This window comes from Podarcis gaigeae, assembly GCF_964106915.1.
Source record: "Podarcis gaigeae genome assembly, chromosome: 14".
Taxonomy (NCBI): domain Eukaryota; kingdom Metazoa; phylum Chordata; class Lepidosauria; order Squamata; family Lacertidae; genus Podarcis; species Podarcis gaigeae.
Window position 1 is genome coordinate 24,085,533 of NC_139690.1, and position 22,151 is coordinate 24,107,683.

General features: G+C 44.2%; 1 protein-coding gene across 4 annotated transcripts in view; it reads right to left on the reverse strand.

Moving 5' to 3' along the window:
• The window catches only part of MCTP2 (multiple C2 and transmembrane domain containing 2), a 111,123-nt gene that overhangs the window by 19,659 nt on the left and 69,313 nt on the right, over positions 1-22,151 (reverse strand). For all 4 annotated transcript variants that reach the window (XM_083713123.1, XM_083713125.1, XM_083713124.1 and 1 more), the window contains exon 18: positions 7,398-7,520. In XM_083713123.1, the coding sequence (XP_083569249.1) occupies positions 7,398-7,520 (123 nt within the window). The remainder of the gene's footprint in view (positions 1-7,397; positions 7,521-22,151) is intronic.

The following is a 22,151-nucleotide window of genomic DNA, read 5'->3' on the forward strand; positions in this document are numbered from 1 at the left end:
CATTTGATTTCTTTCTCCACACAACATAGTGTAATTCCAGAGTCACAACTTCCTTTTAAAAAATTAATAATTAAAACCTTGGATTATGACATTTTAAAACAATTGCTTTTTAATCCTCAAGGACTCTTCCCATCCTTTGGTCCATGTTCAGAAAACGGTAACAGAAATAACTCTCAACCATGACACAATTTTATGTTGGAACAAAGCTATCAGCAGCAGATGCAAGCCGAACCGTTCTAAAGGCAAGAAGGTTCAATTCTTATTTTTTTTCCCCTTTTTTTAATGCTATTTTAATCCATTGCCAAGTTCTACTCTCGGTAAGCAGCTTTGTTCTTCCTCTGACAAATGAACCAGTTGGAATGTCAAGGCTGAGAATTCTTCTACACTCAGTTTATTCTATTCTCATTGCTTGTTTCAATGGCTGTTCGCTCCCTTTAGGGCCATTACCGAAACATTAGGGGGCAGAAAATACATTAGCACACACATAATCAATCTTAAGAATCAGATACAAAATTCTATACAGCATTATCACTCCACTTGCTAAGAAAAATGGGAGGGGTGGTGGGGGAAAGGTTATGATTGAAGTGTAGGGGTAACAGGCATTTCAACACAGGTTCTTTGCTAGCAACACATAAAAAAAAAGATTATCCAGGTCAGCAGGAACATTTCTTTTGAATAGGCAGATTTATTTATTTATTTTTAAATACAATAAGTGGAATGGAGGAAATGTTGAAGTGCAGAATTAAAAGTTGAGTTGGTAAATAAAATAAAATAAAATCCATTTTCGGGGCACAGGACTAAGCTCTTGAAAAGATTCAACTTGCGTTCCATTTTCCAGAAGATGGAAGATGCAACAATGAGATTGATGATCTTGGACCTGATCCTCACCAACAGCGAAGAACTGGTCAATAAGGTGGAAGTAGTGGGGACCTTGAGAGGAAGCGACCACATCCCTTTGGTATTCATTATACAGAGGAAAAGGAAAGCCAAGTGTAGTCGGACATCCACTTTGGACTTCTAGAAAGTGGACATCAAAAAGCTGGGTTAGATTCCACAGTCAGAAATACTCAAAGAGAAGGGAGTCCATGGTAGATGGGGGTTTCTTAAAGGTGAGATACTGAAGGCACAATCTCAAACAATTCCAACAAGACAGAAAAGTGGGATGCATCTAAAGAAACTGGTGTGGTTGCACAATGAGCTTACAGATGAGCTTAGAGTTAAGAAGGGCATGTATAAGAAATGGAAAAAGAGGTATCTCATGAAGGAAGAGTATAAACGAGCAGCCGACACTTGCAGGGGGAAGGTCTGGTAGGCTAAAGCTCAGAATGAGCTCAGACTTACAAGAGAGGTTAAAAATAATAATAAATGTTGTTGTTTTTTCTTGGCTATGTTCAAAGCAAGAGAAAGAACAAAAATATTGTGTTCTTTGTGTGGAGAAGATGGAGAGTATTCCGTGATGGAAAGCAAGTGAAAGTGCTCAATACCTACTTTCTCTCTGCCTTCTTCCAAAAGAAAAAATAGTGCCCAACCGGGTGATAATAAAATAAATGATGCAGAGGGGGAGCCCAAAACAGAAAAAAAGAGGTGGTAAAGGAACAGCTGGCTACTTTGAATGAATTCAAATATCCAGTGCCTGATGAACTGCAACCAAGGGTACTAAAGGAACTTGCAGATGCAATTGTAGAGCTTCTGTCTATAATCTTAAGAGAATTCTTAGGAAATTCTATGGACTGGAGGTGGGCAAATGTTGTCCCCACCTTCAAAAAGTGGGAGAAAGAGGACACAAACAGCTTTAAGCTGATCAGCTTGATGCTAATAGCAGGAAAGGTCCAGAAACAGAAAATTAAAGAGTCATGTGTGATCACTTTAAAAGGGATGTCATGATTACTAAGAGCCTGCATGGGTTTCTGAAAAGCAAGTCATTCCAGATCACTCTATTTTAAAATTTTGATAGAGTTAAAAAGCTTGGTGGATCAGGGGAATGCTGTGGATGCAATGTATCTTGATTTAAGCAAGGCTTTGGACAAAGCACCTGAAGATATTCTTGTGGAGAAGCTGGTGAGGGGTTGGGAATGGTGACATCTGGAATCAAAAGGAAGTCATGGGGTCATGTTATGGATGTATCAGTGCACCGACAGTGCACCCAGCTGCCTGCAGGTTTGGAGGGAGTATGAAATGCCCCTATGTGCATACAAGTGTACACAGGAATAGCCCTCCTGGAACAGGCCAATGGCCCATCAAGTCCAGCATCCTCTTCTCACAGTGGCCAACCAGATGCCCACGGGAAGCCTGAAAGCAGAATCTGAGTACAACAGGACTCTCCACAGTTGTGCTCCCCAGCAAGTGGAATTCAGAATCATACTAAAAGTGGAGGTAGAACATAGCCATCTTGGCTAGTAGCTATTGATAGCCTTATCTCCCATAAATATGTCTAATTTCCCGTTAAATCCATTTAGGCTGGTGGCTAAGGCTGCCTATTGTGGGAGCAAATTCCATAGTTTCACAATGCACTGTCTTTTGCCTGTTCTGAATCTTCCAAAATGCAGCTCATTGGATGGCCTTGAGTTCAAGTATCACAAGGGAGAAATACCTTTCCCTATCTATGAATCCCATCTTCCATGAATTTGTCAAATCCTCTTTTAAAGCCATCCAGGTCACTGTCCCTTGTGGAAGCAAATTCCATAATTTAACTATGCACAGTGCAAATAAATACTTTTTGTGTGTGTCTTGTATCCCCTAAAGTTTGGTTTCATTGGATGTCCATGAATTCTATTGTTATAAGAGAGGGAGAAAAGCTTTTCTCTATCCACTTTTACCACGCTGCACCTAATTTTGCACACTTCTATCGTGTCACTTCTTACTTCCCATTTCTCTAAACTAGAAAGCCCCAAATGTCACAGAATTACTTCACAGGGAAGTTCCTCCTTTCCCTGGATCATTTGCCCTTTTCCAAACCTTTTCCAGCTCTACAATATCCTTTCTGAAGTGAGGTGACCAGAACGGTACACAGTGTAAATGTAATGCTTACATGCACAAGGCCTCCCGTATGTGAGAGGGAATCAGCCTGGGCTAATTGGATTTCCCCCTCATGTAGGTCCCTTTCACACGGTCCCTGAAAGTGGGCATGGCTAGTCAGTGTGAACCCCCTCTCCAGCCCCTCACACATGCTTTCAATGGCATAAGAAGCTTCCTATGAACCCTCCTAAAATGAACTTTTGAAAATAATGTGTGATGGGGAACGGGAGGCTGTAAAGAAAAATAGTGTGCTCGACAAGACGTATGGCAAATCGCAACATCCATCACCCGCTTAGCATCAGTGGACAGAATCCTTGGGATTTCAGTGGGACAGCAATGTGTCGTCAGAGAATGAGTGATGGAGAGGGGTTGTTTTTAACTCTGTGTCCTCAGCCATCATCAGGTTTGCTGGATTTCACTATACCATTTTATCCCCCATAAAAACCCAATACAAACCTATCCCCTTTGCATTCGATAATGACTTGTTTGTCCCAAATTCCACCTAGAGAGCAAAACTTCAATTTTCCAGATGTAATAAAAGCCATGTTAAATGTTTTTACGGCTCCATCTGTAGGGATTAGGACTTCACTCTGATTACTTGGCCTCTAACCATTTGTCTTCGTATTTGATGTGCCTGAAATGGTCAGCTAACTGAAAATGCCATTTGCCCCAATCTGCAACTCTTGTCTCTCAAGTGGGGGTGGGGTGGAGAGCAGTCTCTGAACAGAACCAGAAAAGTAAAAATAAATAAAAATAAAATGGCAGGAAGATGCTTGAATACAACTTAATTATAACCACAGTGCTATTATAATTGTTGCTGTTGTTGTTCTCAATGTGGCATACATGGTCTACCTCCTCCCCATTTTACCCACACAGCAACACTATGAGGTAGGTTAGGCTGAGTGACAATCAATAGCCCAAAGATCAGCATGGATTTATGGATGAGTGAGGATTTGGGGCCTGGGTCTCACAGTCTAACTAACCAATACACCAAACTGATTACTGCTTCCCCCAAGGTCCTATCCAGATTGAAAGTAACATAAAGTTGCTCATAAGATTTGCTCTCTTTGAAGTTTCACAAGGTGAATCACAGAGAGTTGCATTTTGACAGACAGGTTTAAAAACAGATCCCTGCATGTTACGAAGAAGCATCCTGTTCCTTTCTAACTCCACAGACTTTCTGAACTTTAGTTTTGTTTTTTAATGCGCAGAAAAAAATTCCTCTTCAGAACCCCCTCGCCTCATTTCGCCATCTTAGGGCTCTCGTGGAAAAGGATTTGGGCGCTTCAAAAGGGCAAGAGTACCAAGCAAAGTTACTTCAACTGAAGGTGGAAGAAGAGAAGGCAAAACCATTAAGCAAAGTTTAAAAGCTGACCCGAATTAATCTTAGTTTGATTCAAACTGATGACAAAAGCAGCTCATTTTAAGAATATCTGTTGTGGTTTTGTATATAATGACTATAGCAATGTTAACAGAACCAGCTGGACACAAGCAATTGTGTTCAAGATGGATGAAGTTACTATGGTATACCATATCCATCTCTCTTATCTCACAGTCATATCAGGTCAAATCAGACTGGCAGGCTTGTGAGGCATTATGCCACCTTTTCCAGCCTTCCTGGCACTCTCCAGATCTATTTTGGACTGTAACTCTTATCAGCCCCAGTTGAGTCCTTCCCAGTCTTATCTAACCCATGGAAGTTGTAAGTCCAATACATTCGACAGGTTCCAGGTGGGATACAGCTGCATTGCAAAAAAAAAAAAAAAATCAGCAAATTCCCCAGATCTCTTGTTTTGTTTTGACTTATTTTGTTGTTGTTTTATGGTTTCAGGTTGTATTTTGGTTTTAATGGATATTGTTTTGCTATTTTATAAAGTGTCCACGACTTAAAGATTTCAAAAATAATTAAAAAAAGTGGTTTAGAAACACTTTTAAATGAAATAAATAAATGAAATAGATGCATTATGGGGCAGAGTGTGCTCAACATAGGCCTGTCTCGTAACACCTCCAACAACTATCCTAAATTGATAGATTGAATTTGTACTGAAGACTTGTCTGAACAAGCTATGTGCTGCCTGTGGGGTTTGCTTTTAAGGAAACACATATAGGGCCGTATTCAACAATAGTCCTACTCATAGGAGATGTACTGAAATTAGAGGACATGGCTAAGTTAGGTCCACACATTTCTAAGGGTACAAACGTAGTTGGACCTAGCTGAAAATAACCCATAGGGCTGTTATAAAGAAGCTTGGCACAACAAGCGATGATAGGGCTGTCATACGTCCGGTGTTTTGTCCTGGATCAATTAAAAAAAGTGCTTGTTTGGCATTTGTATAAAAAACACTCAACAACTTTATAGTTGCTCTTTTTGCTTTGGCGGCCAAAAAGCTAAGAAAGAAGACCTTGAACAACACAGCAGTGAACTGTAAGGGAGACACAGGGATCTAAACAGAGACCATTATTTGTGATGCAACAGCCCTTTTACTTCTTAAGACCCCTATGTATTTTTGATTCAGATGTTTCATGTCCAACGGCTAGTACAAGAAAGTTATTTGAATTCGAAAAAAAGCTCAACAACTTTCAGGGTGTCCTGGTTTTTTTTACTTTTTGAAATATGGCACCCTAATCAATGAATGCAGGGAAATAAAGTCAGAGAAACTTTGGTTTTGATTCAAGCTATGTGTGTGAATGCTAGGGGTGGAAGGCCCTATTAATTTCAGTTTTCCTGGTGTCAGGACTGCCGCTAGGTCCCAGCTCACAGAGGACCAACGCCCAGTGGATATTATATACAAAAGTCTTTATTGAAGTTTGGTTTCCATTTCCAAGCTCTGGGCGCGCAGGCCCACGTCTTAACGCTAGACCGGCTAAGTCCCCTCTGACTCACTGCTCCACCCACACCAGTTTAAGATTCTAGCCCGGCTCCACCTCTTGCGCTGCTCTTTCCTGCGTTGGGTCCTTCTGCCCTCTGGGGTTCCCTCCTTCCTGGACTCCTCTGACGCGGAGCCTCCTGAGTCTTGCCCCTCCCTCCGGCGGGCTTTAGGACCTGGCTCCCTTCCCGGGCTCCCCGCTGTGCCGCGCTCCTGTACATTTGAACTTGGCGCGCGCGCCCAGCCGGTGACTTTCCTTCTGACCGTTTCCCCGCTTCCTGATGTGGGTGTTGCCAAACCTGACTCCTCTCCTCCCTCTGGTGGTGAGGACACTGGTCCCGACTCCTGGGACTCCCCCTCCCCACTGCGCTCTGGTGGAGACGCTGGCCCTGATCTCCAGCTGCTGTTCAGGGACTCCCCGCTGGCCCCTCCCTCTTGAGGTTTCTCCCTTGGAATCTCCCTTGCTCTGGCCACCGGCGCTCCCTTCTGTGAGTCCTCCGATTCGCTAGAGAGGCTTGTGGAATAACTCTGGCCACTGTCACTGCCTGCGCCCCCCTCGTACTCCTCCTCCTCACTCTCCATTTGCTCCCCCTCCTGTGTCTCTCCTTCTGAACCCCTGACACCTGGTTTCTGATTTTTCTAATCTTAAATTCCCCTCTTCACATTTTACAGCAATTTGTTTTTTCTGCAATATAATACAGTGGTACCTCTGGATGTGATCGGGATCCGTTCCGGAGCCCCGTTCGCATCATGAACAGAACGCAACCCACGTCTGCACATGCACGGGGCGCGGGTTGCTGCATCTGTGCATGCGTGTGAAGTCATTCTGAGCATCTGCGCATGCGCGAGTGGCGAAACCCAAAAGTAACCCATTCCGTCACTTCCGGAATGCAAACTGAAGATTCAACCTGAAGCAAACATAACAAGAGGTATGACTGTATAATGCATTTCTTAGTGCTATCTTCACTGATATCTTCATTTTCACGCACCTTTTCCTCTAACATGTGTGTTTTTGTAGACATTGTTGGCTGGAAAACTGCACTGCAAAATTCAACTAAGTGTGAATTTTGAAGGATAGTTGTGTTCGTGTGTGCGTATTGCACATTTGAAAGATTTGGCTTTAAATGTGTACTGAATCAAATTCCTTCTCCATCCCTAGTAAAGACCAAAGGGGTTAAGCCTTAATCAAGGTAAACAAGAAGTGAGGACTCTTTGGCCTTCCAGATGCTGTTGGAATCCCAACACACATCAGCCCCAGCAAGCTGATGGTGTCAGGGATGATAGGAACTGTAGTCCATCGACACCAGGGGACCCAAGGAAGTACAACTCAAATCAGCCCCATCTCTCATGGCCAGTGGTCAAGGACCATGGGAGTTGTAGTCTATCAACATCTAGAGGGTCACAAACTCCCCATCCCTGGATTCACCTATATGACAACGCATAAATGCAACACACACCACTGTTCCATACTAAATTACAACCAGAACCTGAAATATTAAGCACAACTTAACTTACCTGGGGGTCTTGTGTGCTGAACACTTTCTCTGGAGAGATGAGGGAGAAGTTGTAAGCAAAAAGGAGCAGTAAAGCCAAGGGCACCATGTACAAATCAAAATGCCAAACCGTGACAACGAATACCTAAATGAAACAAAGGAAGACAGAAGGGGCTATTTACATCATTTGATGAAAAGAAAAGAGGGGAAGGAAGAAAAGGGAGGTGTGAAGAACAAAGCTTCTGACTCTTCATTCCTATGTGCATCCTTGAAGCTTCGCTAACCTCTGATCTCTCCCACTTTTGCATTCATGGGAAGATAATCACTTTGGATGTTTCCATGTTCCAAGTGCACCACGTTAGAATTGTTAGCGTTACCTTCTACTTTTGATTTTATTCTCATTGTAGGGATGTACAATTATGTAAACAAACAAGAAAAGAGAGACCTTGATGAAAGTTGAAAAAAGCAAGAGAGAGAAAGAACAAGGGGGGGGGGTGGAATGGAACACTCATTGAAACTGTATAGAAGAAATGCCTGTCACCTGCAGAACCACAGTAAAAAAAAGATGTCAGGAGCCAGGATGCCATCTTGATAACACAGCACTCAAGTTGTAATTAGTTTAAAGATTGATTGCAATACAAACACTCAGCCTCGGACACCTATCTGTATGTCCATGACTTATGAATCGGTTGACCCTTCTGGAGAGCGATTCCGGTTATGGCACAATATCCGGACCCTATGCCCTTTCTGTTTCCAACTTTGTTTTCTAAGACCTTTCCCATATGTCTGCTCCTTGAATGAATTAACTCCCCTTACAGTGTGGAACTGCTTTCCCTCTCCCCTTGCCTGTGTCACTTGAGAGAGTTGGTTGCTGTCTAGCACACTCTCTGCATTCCTGTCATTCTCAAAGTGAGGGGAGTTGATAAATTACTGTTCACAGCTGTCTGGGAAGAATGCAAGCCTCTCTCTTGTTGGCTGCTTCCTGACTCCTCTTGAGCTCTTATACCTCGGGGAGAAGTGTTCATGACAAAGGATGTCTCCTATCTGATTGTTTTCGTTAGACATGAGCCATGCTGTTATAATAATAATAATTTATTATTTATACCCCACCCATCTGGCTGAGTTTCCCCAGCCACTCTGGGCAGCTCCCAATCGAGTTAAAAACAATACAGCATTGAATACTAAAAACTTCCCTAAACAGGGCTGCCTTTTAAAAATAGGATAGCTGCTTATTTCCTTGACATCTCATGAGAGGGTGTTCCACAGGGCGGGTGCCACTACCGAGAAGGCCCTCGGTCTGGTTCCCTGTAACCTCACTTCTAGCAATGAGGGAACTGTCAGAAGGCCCTCGGTGCTGGATCTCAGTGTCCTGGCTGAACAATGGGGGTAGAGACACTCCTTCAGGTATACAGGACCGAGGCTGTTTAGGGCTTTAAAGGTCAGCACCAACACTTTGAATTGTGCTCGGAAACGTACTGGGAGCCAATGCAGATCTCTCTGCATTACTCATTCAGGGCCAAGAACATAAGAAGAACCTTTTTGGATCAGGCCCATGCCACATCTACTCTAGCATCCTGTTCTCACAGTGATGCCCATGTGAAGCCCACAAGAGCCCTCTCCCCCTCTGTGGTTTCTAGCAACTGGTATTCAGAAACATTACTGGCCTCTATCATGGCTAGGAGCGATTGATAGCCATGAGTTTGTCCCATTCTCTTTCAAAGCCATCCAAGCTGGTGAGTGTGAGTTCCATATTCATGTTCATTCTGCTTCCCAAAGTAGCCAGTATAGGAGAGCCAGTATGGGGAACCTCAGGTCTGGAGGCCACGTGGAGCTAGTCACACCTATCTGGCCCTTGGGACTCCCCCACAAGACGTACTCCTTCCTGAGTCACACCCCTCACCAGGTCACCCTCCTCCAGTGCTTTCGCCTGTGTGCAATTTGTCCTTGAACTCCAAGAGTACTTCTTGTTGGGAGGGTAGAGAGGGGAGTATGAGTTTCTGTAGAAATTGTACAAAAGATAGCAATCACATTCAGTGTTCTTTCCACTTCTGCCTCTGGACCCAAGCACCCCATGACATATGGCCTCCAAATGGTTGCCCTGGAAGAAATGGGACTCTCTGGCTGAAAATGGTTCTCTCCCTAACCCCCACGTTACCTGATTGCCCATCTCTTTTAATTTTTTTTGCATAAAGCAGCCATGGCAGGTCCCAATTCAAATCAGGACCTGAAACACTGGTGAAAAGCATGCCCTCCAAACTTATCTAATGAAGCCAAGGATAGTTGTTTGGTTGTGGGTTTTATTGTGGGAGGTTTTCTTTCCAAGGGAGGGGGAAGTGCAAGTTTTTCTCTGGCAAAAGGAATGAAAGGAAAATCAGATTCTCAAGGGAAGAGATCAGGATCTAGAGAAGGGATGGCCAACATGGTGTCCTTCAGCTCTTACTGGACTCCAGTTCCCATCAGAGGTGGTTATAGGGTAGAGCAACCAGTTTTGCCACAACAATGCTGTAAAACAGAGCATGAGAAGAAGAAGAAGAAGAAGAAGAAGAAGAAGAAGAAGAAGAAGAAGAAGAAGAAGAAGAGTAGTAGTAGTAGTAGTTTGGATTTCATATCCCACTTTATCACTACCCAAAGGAGTCTCAAAGCGGCTAACATTCTCCTTTCCCTTCCTCCCCCACAACAAACACTCTATGAGGTGAGTGGGGCTGAGAGACTTCAAAGAAGGTTGACTAGCCCAAGGTCACCCAGCAGCTGCATGTGGAGGAGCGGAGACGCAAACCCAGTTCACCAGATTACGAGTCTACTGCTCTTAACCACTAGACCACACTGGCAGGGACACTGAATTTTAGCAGCACACAAAGGGTGCCACTGGAGTTTGAGAGCCCCAAGTCCACCACTGCAGTAACCAGGGATGGCAGGAGGTGTAGTCCAACAATGTCTTGAGCGTACCGCACATTGACTGGAGTAATAAGGTTTTGTGTTGGCACAAGGGCTGGTGTAAATGTCTCCCTGTTTGGGGATTCACCCAATCTAAAGGGGTACATTGGGCAAATCTTGAAATCCTTACAATGGCAGCAAGGGGGTTGAATTATTGCCATGTCTTTTTCCAAAAGGGGGGGGGGGAATGGTGCAGGATTTGCTGGTTTTGAGAAAGCTTTAGAAAAGCAAATGCATAAAAAGTTTTTTTAAAAAACCCCTCCTTCCCACTGAAAGACACCTCCCCTAAATGCAGTTGAAATGGCACCATAGAGGCAACTTCCAATTATCTACCTGTGTACAGAGGTGCAAGCTGTATGAAGCTGTTTCCATCTTCTAGGTATAAACACAAGAAACAAATAGCATCTATGCATAGCAAAGGGTGGGAGATAGAGCATAATCAGAAAAGGGGGAAGAAATCTGTTGACATCAGCTGCCTTTGCCACCACTTGGCCCCTCCTCCCACTCAGCAGCATCAACGCAGGCAATGGGAAGTCAACTGAAGCACCTAGACAAACAGAAGACTGGGGGAGGAAAAGTGTTTCTACACATGAATCATAGAGTTGGAAGGGACCACAAGGGCCATCTAGTCATCATGCAGGAATCTTTTGCCCAGTGTGTGCAGCTCAAACCTACAACCCTGAGATTAAGAGTTAAGAGAGGGCCTTCTCGATAGTGGCACCTGCCCTGTGGAAGGCCCTCCCACCAGATGTCAAAGAGAAAACAACTACCAGACTTTTAGATGACATCTGAAGGCAGCCCTGTTTAGGAAAGCTTTTAATGTTTTTTATTATTAATTTTTATTATTATTCTAACTCACCAAGGCACTCAGCTTAATCCAGGCATAGGCAAACTCGGCCCTCCAGATGTTTTAGGACTACAACTCCCATCATCCCTAGCTAACGGGACCAGTGGTCAGGGATGGTGGGAGTTGTAGTCCCAAAACATCTGGAGGGCTGAGTTTGCCTATGCCTGCCTTAACCTGCTCCTCTCCATACATTTCAGTCCACTGCTGCTTTTCAAGATAAAAAAAATAAAAATAGGCTCCTATAGTTGTTATTTTTCAGGGATTAAACCAGATTGGCAGGTACAGTTCTGAGCAGTCAAATAACCAGGGAAGAATGCATTAGACAGTAGCTCCCACTGCTCTGTCTGAAACAAGCTGCTTTGCCTGGTAAGAGAGTTGTATGCAATGCCAGCTATAATGCACAGAATTGACTTAAGTTCATTAATTTCAGTGGGTGTCTCTGACTAGAACTAGAACAGGATAAACCCAGAGTGCCTGATGGCAGGAGGACAAATTCTCGGAACTATATTTTACATGTAGTTTTGCATTTAAGAAGCAAACTTCTGATTTGAGTGCATGTATAGATTTGCTGAGTTTTCTTTCACACGCACCAGTTCTAATCCTGTTGATTCTCTCATGCAGCTTTTATCATTTTTTTGCTTTTGCAGTTTTATTTTAATTGCTTAATTTGTTTTGGGAATGTGATTTAAGGGCAGTATAGCACTGCTTTGAAACAATGAAATAAATAAAACTAACATGCATGTTTCCCATTTGAATTTTCAGCAAAAAGAAAAAAGAAAGAGAGAGAAAGAAACGTTGCACCTACAATTTTACGAGAAACGAAGCTGAAATCCCCACGCGGCTGTTCCAAAATTTCCGAGCTGGAGAACAGATCCAACTTGCAAGTTGAAAGGAAGGGCAGGCCAGAGAGTCATCCCGGGTGTTTTAGTAATTAAAGAAAAGTGCATAATGAACCATATGCCCAAAAGGGGCCTGTTTTTCATGCAGGACAGATTTTTGTTTGAATTTTTAATTTTTATATACAGATGAAACACTGGGTGGGATGAAGTAACTGTGTGAGGTAACGCACCATGCAGTAGAGGAAGAAGAGGAAACAGTCAATGTGAGGATGAGCCGAGCATCCTTCGATGATTATGTGTCTATATTTCACTATTTTGAGACAAAGATTTTTTTTTTTTTAAAAAATGCATCCTTCTCTCCTTTGAGCAACTGTTTTAGGCATCTGTTCAAAGTCTCCATGAAAGAGATATTGACAGCTTTTTAGGCTGAACAGTCCAAGAAGAAAAGAACAGAATGCTGCCTGCCAATTTTTTTATTTATTTTTTTTAAATCAGGCTGACCCCACGGGACAAACAACAAGGATTCTTCTGCTATTTGTTGGACCCACCGCGTTGCCTCAACCACTCTGGTTTGGTGGAAAACCTGCCTTTGAAGCTCTAGCCAACACATTGTACAACAGCAAACCCAGCGCTTAAGCTCTGGAGTCTCTAAACTTCATTTGTTGTCATTTTCATTGTGTGGCTTCCCTATTCCAAGGGAAGCAAGGAGTGTTTAACAAAGCTAAGAATAAAAGCCACAAACCTATCAATACCAATTAAGTAAAATACACAATAAAACACCAAGTTACCCCGCTTATTTTTATTGTTAAGATGTTTAATACAGCTAAATTCCCAGTGAAGGCTGTCCAGCTTTGACCATATGCACACTGCATATTTGAACCACTATGATAACACTTTAAACATCCATGGCTCGCCGCAAATAATTTTGGGCTCTGTAGTTAGTTAAGGGTGCTGAGAGTTTGGGGAGAGCCCCTCCCAAAGCTGTAGTTCCCAGAGTTCCCTGTGAAGAGGGATTTATAGCTCTGTGGTGGGAATAGGGGTCTCCTAAGAACTCTCAGAACCCTTAACAAACTACAACTCCCAAAATTCTTTGGGGGAAGCCATGTCTGCTTAAAGTGATACCACAGTTTTCTGAAATTATGGTGCAAACATGGCTCTAGATAAGGTCATGTGGCCTCCTTTGAGATTTAAGATTTTGGGGGTATTGTATGTTTTGTTTACTGTATAGGTTAAGTTTTTATTTGTATGTATAATTCTTATGTATATGTTTTGAGTTGCCCACAACCTGACCTTGGTTGCCATATGATTACTGATTTATCAGCTTCTCTATATGTCCTGAGTGACACAAAAATATTAAAAAAGCATGATGGAGGTATATAAAATTAGGTATGATGTAGAGAAGGTGGATGAAGAGCTTTTCTCTCTCTAATAACACTAGGACTTGGGGACATCCAATGAAGATTCAGGATACTGGAAGATTCGGGACATTCAAAAGGAAGTCCTGCACACAGAACATTGTTAAACTATAAAATTTGCTCCCCCCAATTGGAATGGCCTTCAAAAAAAAAAAGGATTAGAAAAAGTTATGGGTGTGGGATTCAAAGAAAGAGAGGAGTTTTTTTCTCCTTCCTAATACCAGAACATTGGCCCTTGTGACTCTCCATAGGCAACTCCCCTCTACAGCCACATAAATTTTCCCCAAGCCGTATCCGTATCCATCACCAGCCAGTGTGTAGAAACTATCTTGTTCTGCAAAGGGGAAAGGCATATTTGTTGCTCTGCCTCTGGACTCACCCACCCCTGGCATGTGGACCCTGGAAGGTTGCCCAGAAGGATATGTGGCCCTCAGGCTGAAAAAGGTTCCACACTGTGTGTCTTATGGGGCTGATGGGAACTGGAGCCCAACACCTGGAGGACATCATGTTGGTTGACCCTGAGTTTCAAGCGTAATTAGGAGAATATTCTCCCTCTATTTCTGCAAGACAATGAAGGTGATATATGAGAGACACCCAATATGTCTCCATCTTTGGGAAGCAGTCTAGGGCAGTGTTCCCCAACCTTGGGCCTCCAGCTGTTTTTGGACTACAACTCCCATCATCCCTCGCTAGCAAGACCAGTGGTCAAGGATGATGGGAATTATAGTCCAAAAACAGCTGGAGGCCCAAGGTTGGGGAACACTGGTCTAGGGGACTGCTTAACACTTGAGACTTTGTCTCATCAGGAAATGGCTTTTTCCACCTGCTTTGCCCCACCCCAACCCTAGGAGCCTTCAGAATGGAGCTGTTGCCATGGGCATTATGTGTATGTGCCTTTTGATGAACTGAGTGGAATATTATGAATCATGGAGGTGGGGAGTGTGTGTGTGTGAATTTCCACAGTGCTTAGTTTGTTAGTCTGTTAATTGTTAATGCTGTTAATATTATTTTGTGGATTATGAGTGCTGCAGTGCTTTGTGAATCTCATAATACGACTTTTGTTGTGGTTGTGCTGTTTAACTTAATTTTTTTAGTCGTTTTGTTAATAGTGTTTTATAGAAGGTGGTTGTTTTACAGATAATTTGTTCATTGTTATACATGGTTTATGTTGTAATTGTGATGTTCTATTATGTTTTTGTTATTTATTGTTTGTGACTCGGGGAGTGAAAAGCGGCCTAGAAATATAATAAATGAAATGAAATTAATTTAAAGGTAAAGGTTGTGCGCCCATCTCACTCAAGAGGCCAGGGGCCAGCGCTGTCCGAAGACACTTCCGGGTCACGTGGCCAGCGTGACATCGCTGCTCTGGCGCGCCAGAGCCGCACACGGAAACGCCGTTTACCTTCCCGCTAGAAAGCGGTCCCTATTTATCTACTTGCACCCGAGGGTGCTTTCGAACTGCTAGGTTGGCAGGCGCTGGGACCGAGCAACGGGAGCACACCCAGCGGCGGGGATTCGAACCGCCGACCTTTCGATCGGCAAGCCCTAGGCGCTGAGGCTTTTACCCACAGCGCCACCCGCTGTGGGTAAAATTAATTTACCTCCCTGCTGTTTGCCTGCTCAAAGTCGTCATCAACAGCAGCTTTTCTCATAGACACAAGGACCCTGTACCATTTCCCTCTCCAGGTAGGAAAGCAGCTTATGAAAAGCAATTTTGAGCAGGAAAAAGCTGGAAGGGAAAGGGTTTAGCAGCCCTGCTCCTGCTGCTATTCCACTCCCCACTGCTGTATCTGATGCTCCTTTTCATTTAAAAGAAGCGATGGAGAAAGGCAGCTCACATTCATCCTTTCTTATTGTCTAGTCTGAACCAAAGTTAACCAAGACTGAAACACTGCTTAGTATTCTGATTGTATGCACTTCCACAATCCTTTGCTTTGCTTGTCACATTATTATTTTTTCTCAACGGCATCTCTCCCCTTTTTTAAATTATGCAGGTGACCAATGTGATAATGAAACACTTTGGCACTGTTTTGATCCTTCAGATATAATGACAATTAGCACCATGCAGCATCTATCTTAATGCTTGCTCCATTTAATGAAATGCTTATCGTAGTAGAAGGAGTCTCACAGTTTTGGAGGGATCTATATATGAATGATTAAAAAGAAACTGGCCCATTTTTTTGTACACACACACAGACACCACTGCTCTGTTTCAAAGACTCAAGGACACTTGACAACAGTTCTATGTTGTACAGGTGGGTCTGTGCACATTAAAGGGATAACACTGGAAAGAAGACATCATTGACTGGCATCAGAACATATGAAGCTACCTCATACTGAGAAAGACCACTGGCTACTGGTCCACAAATAATGAACTAAAACCAACAAATTTCACAATTCACTAGAAGTAGCTTGAATCCAATCGCCAATGTTGGGCAACCCAACAGTTATGGTTGAACTACAGCTCCTACCATCTCTGACCATTGACCCTACTGGGTGGGTCTGATGGAAGTTTGACTCCAACCATCTCTGGAGGGCTACAGATTGCCCACACCTCCTTTAATTAATTGTGTTTATACCATTTGACACATCTTCCAAGGAACTCAGGGAATCCAACTCACCACTTCCAGGCCTGCCTGGGCAAACTTGTTATCATATAGTTTATTCCAGGGATAGAGAACTTGTGACCCTTCATATATTGCTAGATGACAACTCCCAGACCATTGGCCATGACGGCTGGGGCTGATGAGCACTGGAGTTTAACAGCACCCAGAGAGTACCGTCTTATCCACCATGGCATTTTAGAGGGTTGGGTCTAAATGTACAAAGCTACCCCAGCTACAAAATCATCTCCTCAATAATACTTGTCTGGAACCAACTTTGTTAACTTTTAGGCTCCATTAGGGGTACCTTTACCTTTACCTTTAAGGGTTTTTTTTTAATTTTTGCCTATAATTTTATTTATTGATATTGAGGATTTTACTGCTGTTTCTATGAGTTTGATGGGGTTTTTCCTCTTTTATGTTGCACATTGCTATTTTATCATTTGTTGCTTAATTTTACTATTCAAATCGTATTTATATTGGGTTTTGTTTTCTCCATTCAATTGTAAACTGTCTTGGCAGGTTCTCAAAAGTTTGTTAGCATTTTAGTGCAGATTATTTCATTCATACACACATACACACAGAGGCATGCAATTTTGCCCAATGTACATATTTTTAAATTATTATTATAAGCATTCCTGTGTACATTTATCTGTATTAGATACATTTTGGAGCGTATTGCCTGGTTGGAGAATTGCATTGCAAAATTCAGGGAAGTGAGAATTTTAAAGGATGGCTGCATGGCAGTTCACCTATTGTTTCAGGAAGTGCGAATTAGGTAGAGTCACAATATAAATGTGAGCTGAACCAAAATTCCCCACCCCACAATCCCACTTACAGGCTGAGCTCTCTGCATAATATCAGTATGAAGAACAATGCACAGTCCTTCTGGATCAGGTCCTGCTTAACCAGAGGTGCAGCGGCCAAGGGTTAAAGACTTGTTACTATTTCTGCAACAGGGTTCATGTCTCCAGCATCCTAGGGCTGGCCAATCAGCATGAAAGGTGGAGCCCTTTAGCCACTGAGAAGAAGCCGTCTCACCTTTTGTGCTGGTTGGAACCAAACACAGTGAAAAGAGGTGAGTCAGCCAGTGAGGATTGGCTCCTTGGGTCAATCTGGAGAAGGCAACCAGGAAAGAAGTTATCCCATACGCTCCAGAGCTAAGCATTTAGGAACACAGGCAAAAACAAGGTCCTTCGGTTTCCAGAGAATAGTGTGGCAAGTTATGTCAAATACAATGAAACTTCAAAGCTTCAAAAGAAGATATATGAGCACTCCAAATCATTTGCCCAGAAAATAGTAGATCTAGCTGAAAGTCAACCTGTGGAGAGCTGCAATGGTTGTTGCAATGCACCCATAAGTACAATTATTGTGTAATTATAAGATTGTTGTATAATCTTAAAAGGTTGTATAATGGTATGGCTATGAGAGCACTCAGCTGTGACAATTTCTGAATTTACCACTACACTACTTGACTTGACTTAAAAGGGCCCAACTTCCTCGCCTATTGCGAAAGAGCAGAGTGGCTTCTTATCTTTCTGGGTCTTTTGCAGTTGAGTCCTCCAGGGAAGTTAGGGCCACATCCTGGCTCCCCGGGCTCATCTGATAGTAGGGTTTCTGTGTACCCTTCTCCTTCGGGTTATATGTATTATTTATTCTCTACACTCTCCTCCTCTACCTGATGAAGAGAACTCCTAGTCCCTGACAAAAACCCTGTCAAGCCTGCTCACTTTTTGTTTGTTTTGGTGCTTCGCTGATCGGTTGGCAAACCCACGCAGCCCCCCGTCTATCAGAATTTCAGTAGTTGTATGTTAAAGGTAAAGGTAAAGGTACCCCTGCCCGTACGGGCCAGTCTTGACAGACTCTGGGGTTGTGCGCCCATCTCACTCAAGAGGCCAGGGGCCAGCGCTGTCCGGAGACACTTCCGGGTCACGTGGCCAGCGTGACATCGCTGCTCTGGCGAGCCAGAGCCGCACACGGAAACGCCGTTTACCTTCCCGCTGGTAAGCGGTCCCTATTTATCTACTTGCACCCGGGGGTGCTTTCGAACTGCTAGGTTGGCAGGCGCTGGGACCGAGCAGCGGGAGCGCACCCCGCCGCAGGGATTCGAACCGCCGACCTTTCGATCGGCAAGTCCTAGGCACTGAGGCTTTAACCCACAGCGCCACCTGCGTCCCTAGTTGTATGTTAACACAGCTCAAATAGCCTCACAGCTGAAGACGAAACGTGCATCCAGTTATCAAGATTTTGTACAAGTTGTACTGCAGATCAAGGCTGAAGCAACAGATAAGCAAACGGGGCTAGAAAATAACTTGGGGGTGGGGGAGAGACGAGAGAGCAATTCTGCCAGAATGAACCAGAAGCAATAACAACAAAGGGTGTAAGGGATATAATATTTTGGACTTTCCCCCCATTTGTGATTGTATATCGCCACCTACAGGAATCTCCCACCTCTCCCCTCCTTGAAAACTGTATAAAGATTATGGCTGATGCTTCTAGACTATTTCACAAAGTTATTTAACAGGGAACTCAATTGGAAGTGTGTGTGTGTGTGTGTGTGTGTGTGTGCAGTGTGTAAGGGCCAGGATTTCCCACCAGACATAGAATGAAGCATTTTCACTAGGCCAGTTGTAATAAATGAACACTTCTTAGCATTGACTCAAGATTCATTTCAAGTGTTCAGAGCCTTTCATGTGAATTCCTTAACAATGTGCTCACAACTAGCCCCAAACTGGGGTAGCAAATTGTGTGGGGGCGGGGTGGAAGATGTTTATTTAACTTCATTAAATAAAAAAAATTAAAACTTTTTTTTAAAAAAAAGAATTAAATTTATTAGTCTCTTGTCACCCAAAAGGTTTCCAAACGACTTGCCCTGGGAAAAAATACATTTTTTTCTGTCATCAACATAGCAATATGTACTGTATTTTTCGCCCTATGGGACGCACCGGCCCATAGGACGCACCTAGTTTTTTTTTGGGGGGGGGGGGAAATCAAGGAAAAATATTTTATTTTCCCCCCAGGTTTGCGCAGCCATCCCCAAGCTAGAAGAGGGAGACGGAGCGCTCCGTCTCCCTCTTCTGCCTTCAGGGACAGCCTCTCTAGCCTCCGTGGGGCAGCGGCTTGCCCCGCTGTCCCCCGTGCTTGTGGGGCTGGCAGGGGGGGAGAGGCAAACTTGCTCCCCCCCCCCGCCAGCCTCCAGATCAGGTCCAGGAATAGCTGGGTGGCGGCGCTCCGCCTCCCCGCTATCCCCCGAGCTTGTGGGGCTGGTGATGGGGAGAAGCAAGCTTGCTTCTCCCCCCCCCCAGCCTCCAGATCAGGTCTGGGAATAGGTGGGTGGCGGCGCTCCGCCTCCCCGCTGTCCCCCGAGCTTGTGGGCTGCAGGCTGCTGCCCGCAAGCCTTGCGAGCCCGCGGGACCTCCCGCCGGCTTGCAAGGCTTGTGGATAGCTTCCTGAAGCCTGCATTCGCCCCATAGGACGCACACACATTTCCACTTCATTTTTGGAGGGGGAAAAGTGCGTCCTATAGGGCGAAAAATACGGTAGTTAACTGAGCTACATGGAACTTTTCCATCAGTTCTGTAGAGTTAAGAAAAATAGGCCATAGTCCTGTTAAAGTGTACAGAAATTATTATGGAAATTCCTTTCTTTCAGAAGCCAGAATGGATAATTCTCAGCATTCTTGACTTTGCCAAGTTGGTGTCCCTCACCTGTTTGGAACTGCAGACTCCCATCAGCCCTGTCAGAGGTGTCAAGTTGCCCCCAAGACTGAGGGGGCACACAGATGACATCACGTTGTCTGGAGGAGGATGAGAGATCTGGAGGAGTGGGCCACTGAAGCCGTGCCTCGCTCAGCTCTGTGCCCGGCCTCCTCTGGAGGACACTATGTTAACAAAGAAACAGAATCTGGCCTGTGTGAGCAGGTGGTGGGCTAACCCTTACTCATAGGGTATCCATAGTGGGCTACACTCCTCCAAGTCTCCCTCTTACACTCTGTAAGTTTCCATGTGCATGCACACATACCACTTATAAGAACATAACAGCCTCCTGGATCAGACCAGTGGCCCATCTAGTCCAACATTCTGTTCTCACCATGGTCTGTGGGAAACCCATAAGCAGGATTCAAGCACAACAGCACCCTCACCCCCTGCAGTGCTCTGCTCACCTGCGATTCCTAGCCACTGGCATTCAAAGGCATAATGCCTCTGTTGCAGCTAGTAGTCCCTGATCGGGTTCTCCTCCATGAATCTGCCTAATCCTCTTTTAAAGCCATCCAAGATGATGACCATCACTACCTCCTGTGGGAATGAATCCCATGGTTTAAGTACACACTGCATAAAGAAGTACTATGTTTTATTTGTCCTGAATCTTCCAACATTCAGCATCATTGGATGTCCATGAGGAAAAGTGTTACGAGGGAGAAAACCCTTTTTCTATCCATTTTCTTGATGCCATGCATGCTTATATAAACTTCTAACAAGTCACCTCTAACTCAGCTTCTCTCTAAACTTGTTGTTTAGTCGTGTCCGACTCTTTGTGACCCCATGGACCAGAGCACACCAGGCACGCCTGTCTTCCATTGCAATTTGGTCAAACTCATGCTGGTAGCTTCGAGAACACTGTCCAACCATCTCATCCTCTGTTGTCCCCTTCTCCTTGTGCCCTCAATCTTTCCCAACATCAGGGTCTTTTCCAGGGAGTCTTCTCTTCTCATGAGGTTGCCAAAGTATTGGAGCCTCAGCTTCAGGACCTGTCCTTCCAGTGAGCACTCAGGGCTGATTCCCTTAAGAATGGAGAGGTTTGATCTTCTTGCAGTCCATGGGACTCTCAACAGTCTCCTCCAGCACCATAATTCAAAAGCATCAATTCTTTGGCAATCAGCCTTCTTTATGGTCCAGCTCTCACTTCCATACATCACTACTGGGAAAACCATAGCTTTAACTATACGGACCTTTGTTGGCAAGGTGATGTCCCTGCTTTTTAAGATGCTGTCTAGGTTTGTCATTGCTCTCTCTAAACTAGAAGGTCCCAAATGCTGCAACCTTTCCTCATAGGGTGGACCCTCCACCCCCTTTATCATTTTGGTTGCCCTTTTCTGAACCCTTTCCAACTCTACTGTATACTTTTGAGTTGTGGCAACCAGAACTGTACACAGCATAATGAGGGACATGCTGATAGTTTATACAGAGAAGCCAACAAAATATTTGGTACTGGTAACAAAATATTGGAATATCAGTATCAGAAACATTCCTTCTCCTATGATGGCAGCAATTCTTATTGGCTAGGCTTGTAAGGGCTGATGGAAGTTGTAGTTCAACAATACCTGGAGGGACAATGATTGTGCACACCTGTCATAGAGCACTCTATTCCCCCCTCCCATAGGGCATTCTGACCCTTATTTTCAAAGCTCGCGGCAGTTTGCCTGCCTAATGTAGCCACACCACCACTTGGAAGTTCTGCCTTAGCTTTAAGGTTTTAATAAAGAGAGAGGGAAAGAAAGAGGGAGACCCTGGCTACCTCGTCATATATTAAGAACCCTCACCTAAAAGTGCTGGGACTTTCATGCACCCATAAAGATTTCCTCACAACCACTCCCACACTGCAGCCCCAAATATGATGAAAATGGGTGAGCCCATTTTTTTATCAAGTGATTATCTGATTATCGAGAAACAAGTGGAATGATTTCCCAGGATGGAAAATGAACCACCACATAATGTTGTGTTGGAGGAAAATGTGTTGTCAGCCCTAACATCTGGTGGCCCAATGACAAGGAGGGAACCAAAATGCATCTCCTGACACAAAGCACAGGAAGAATGTAAGAAGAGCCCTGGCAGATCATAAGAACATATCCACAGCCTCCTGGATCAGGCCAGTGACCCATCTAGTCCAGCATCCTTGTTCTCACAGTGGCCAACCAGATGCCTGTGGAGAGCCTGCAAGCAGGACCTAAGTGCAACAGCCACTCTCTCCACTCATGATTCCTGGCAAGTGGGATTCAGAGGCAATCCTGAGATACATGGTCTGACTTGGCACACAGCTGTTTCCCATGTCCTAAATCAGCCTCTCCCATGGAAGATGCAATAACCCATAAGAACACAGGAAGAGTGATGCTGGACCAGGCCAAAGGCCCAATTAGTGCAA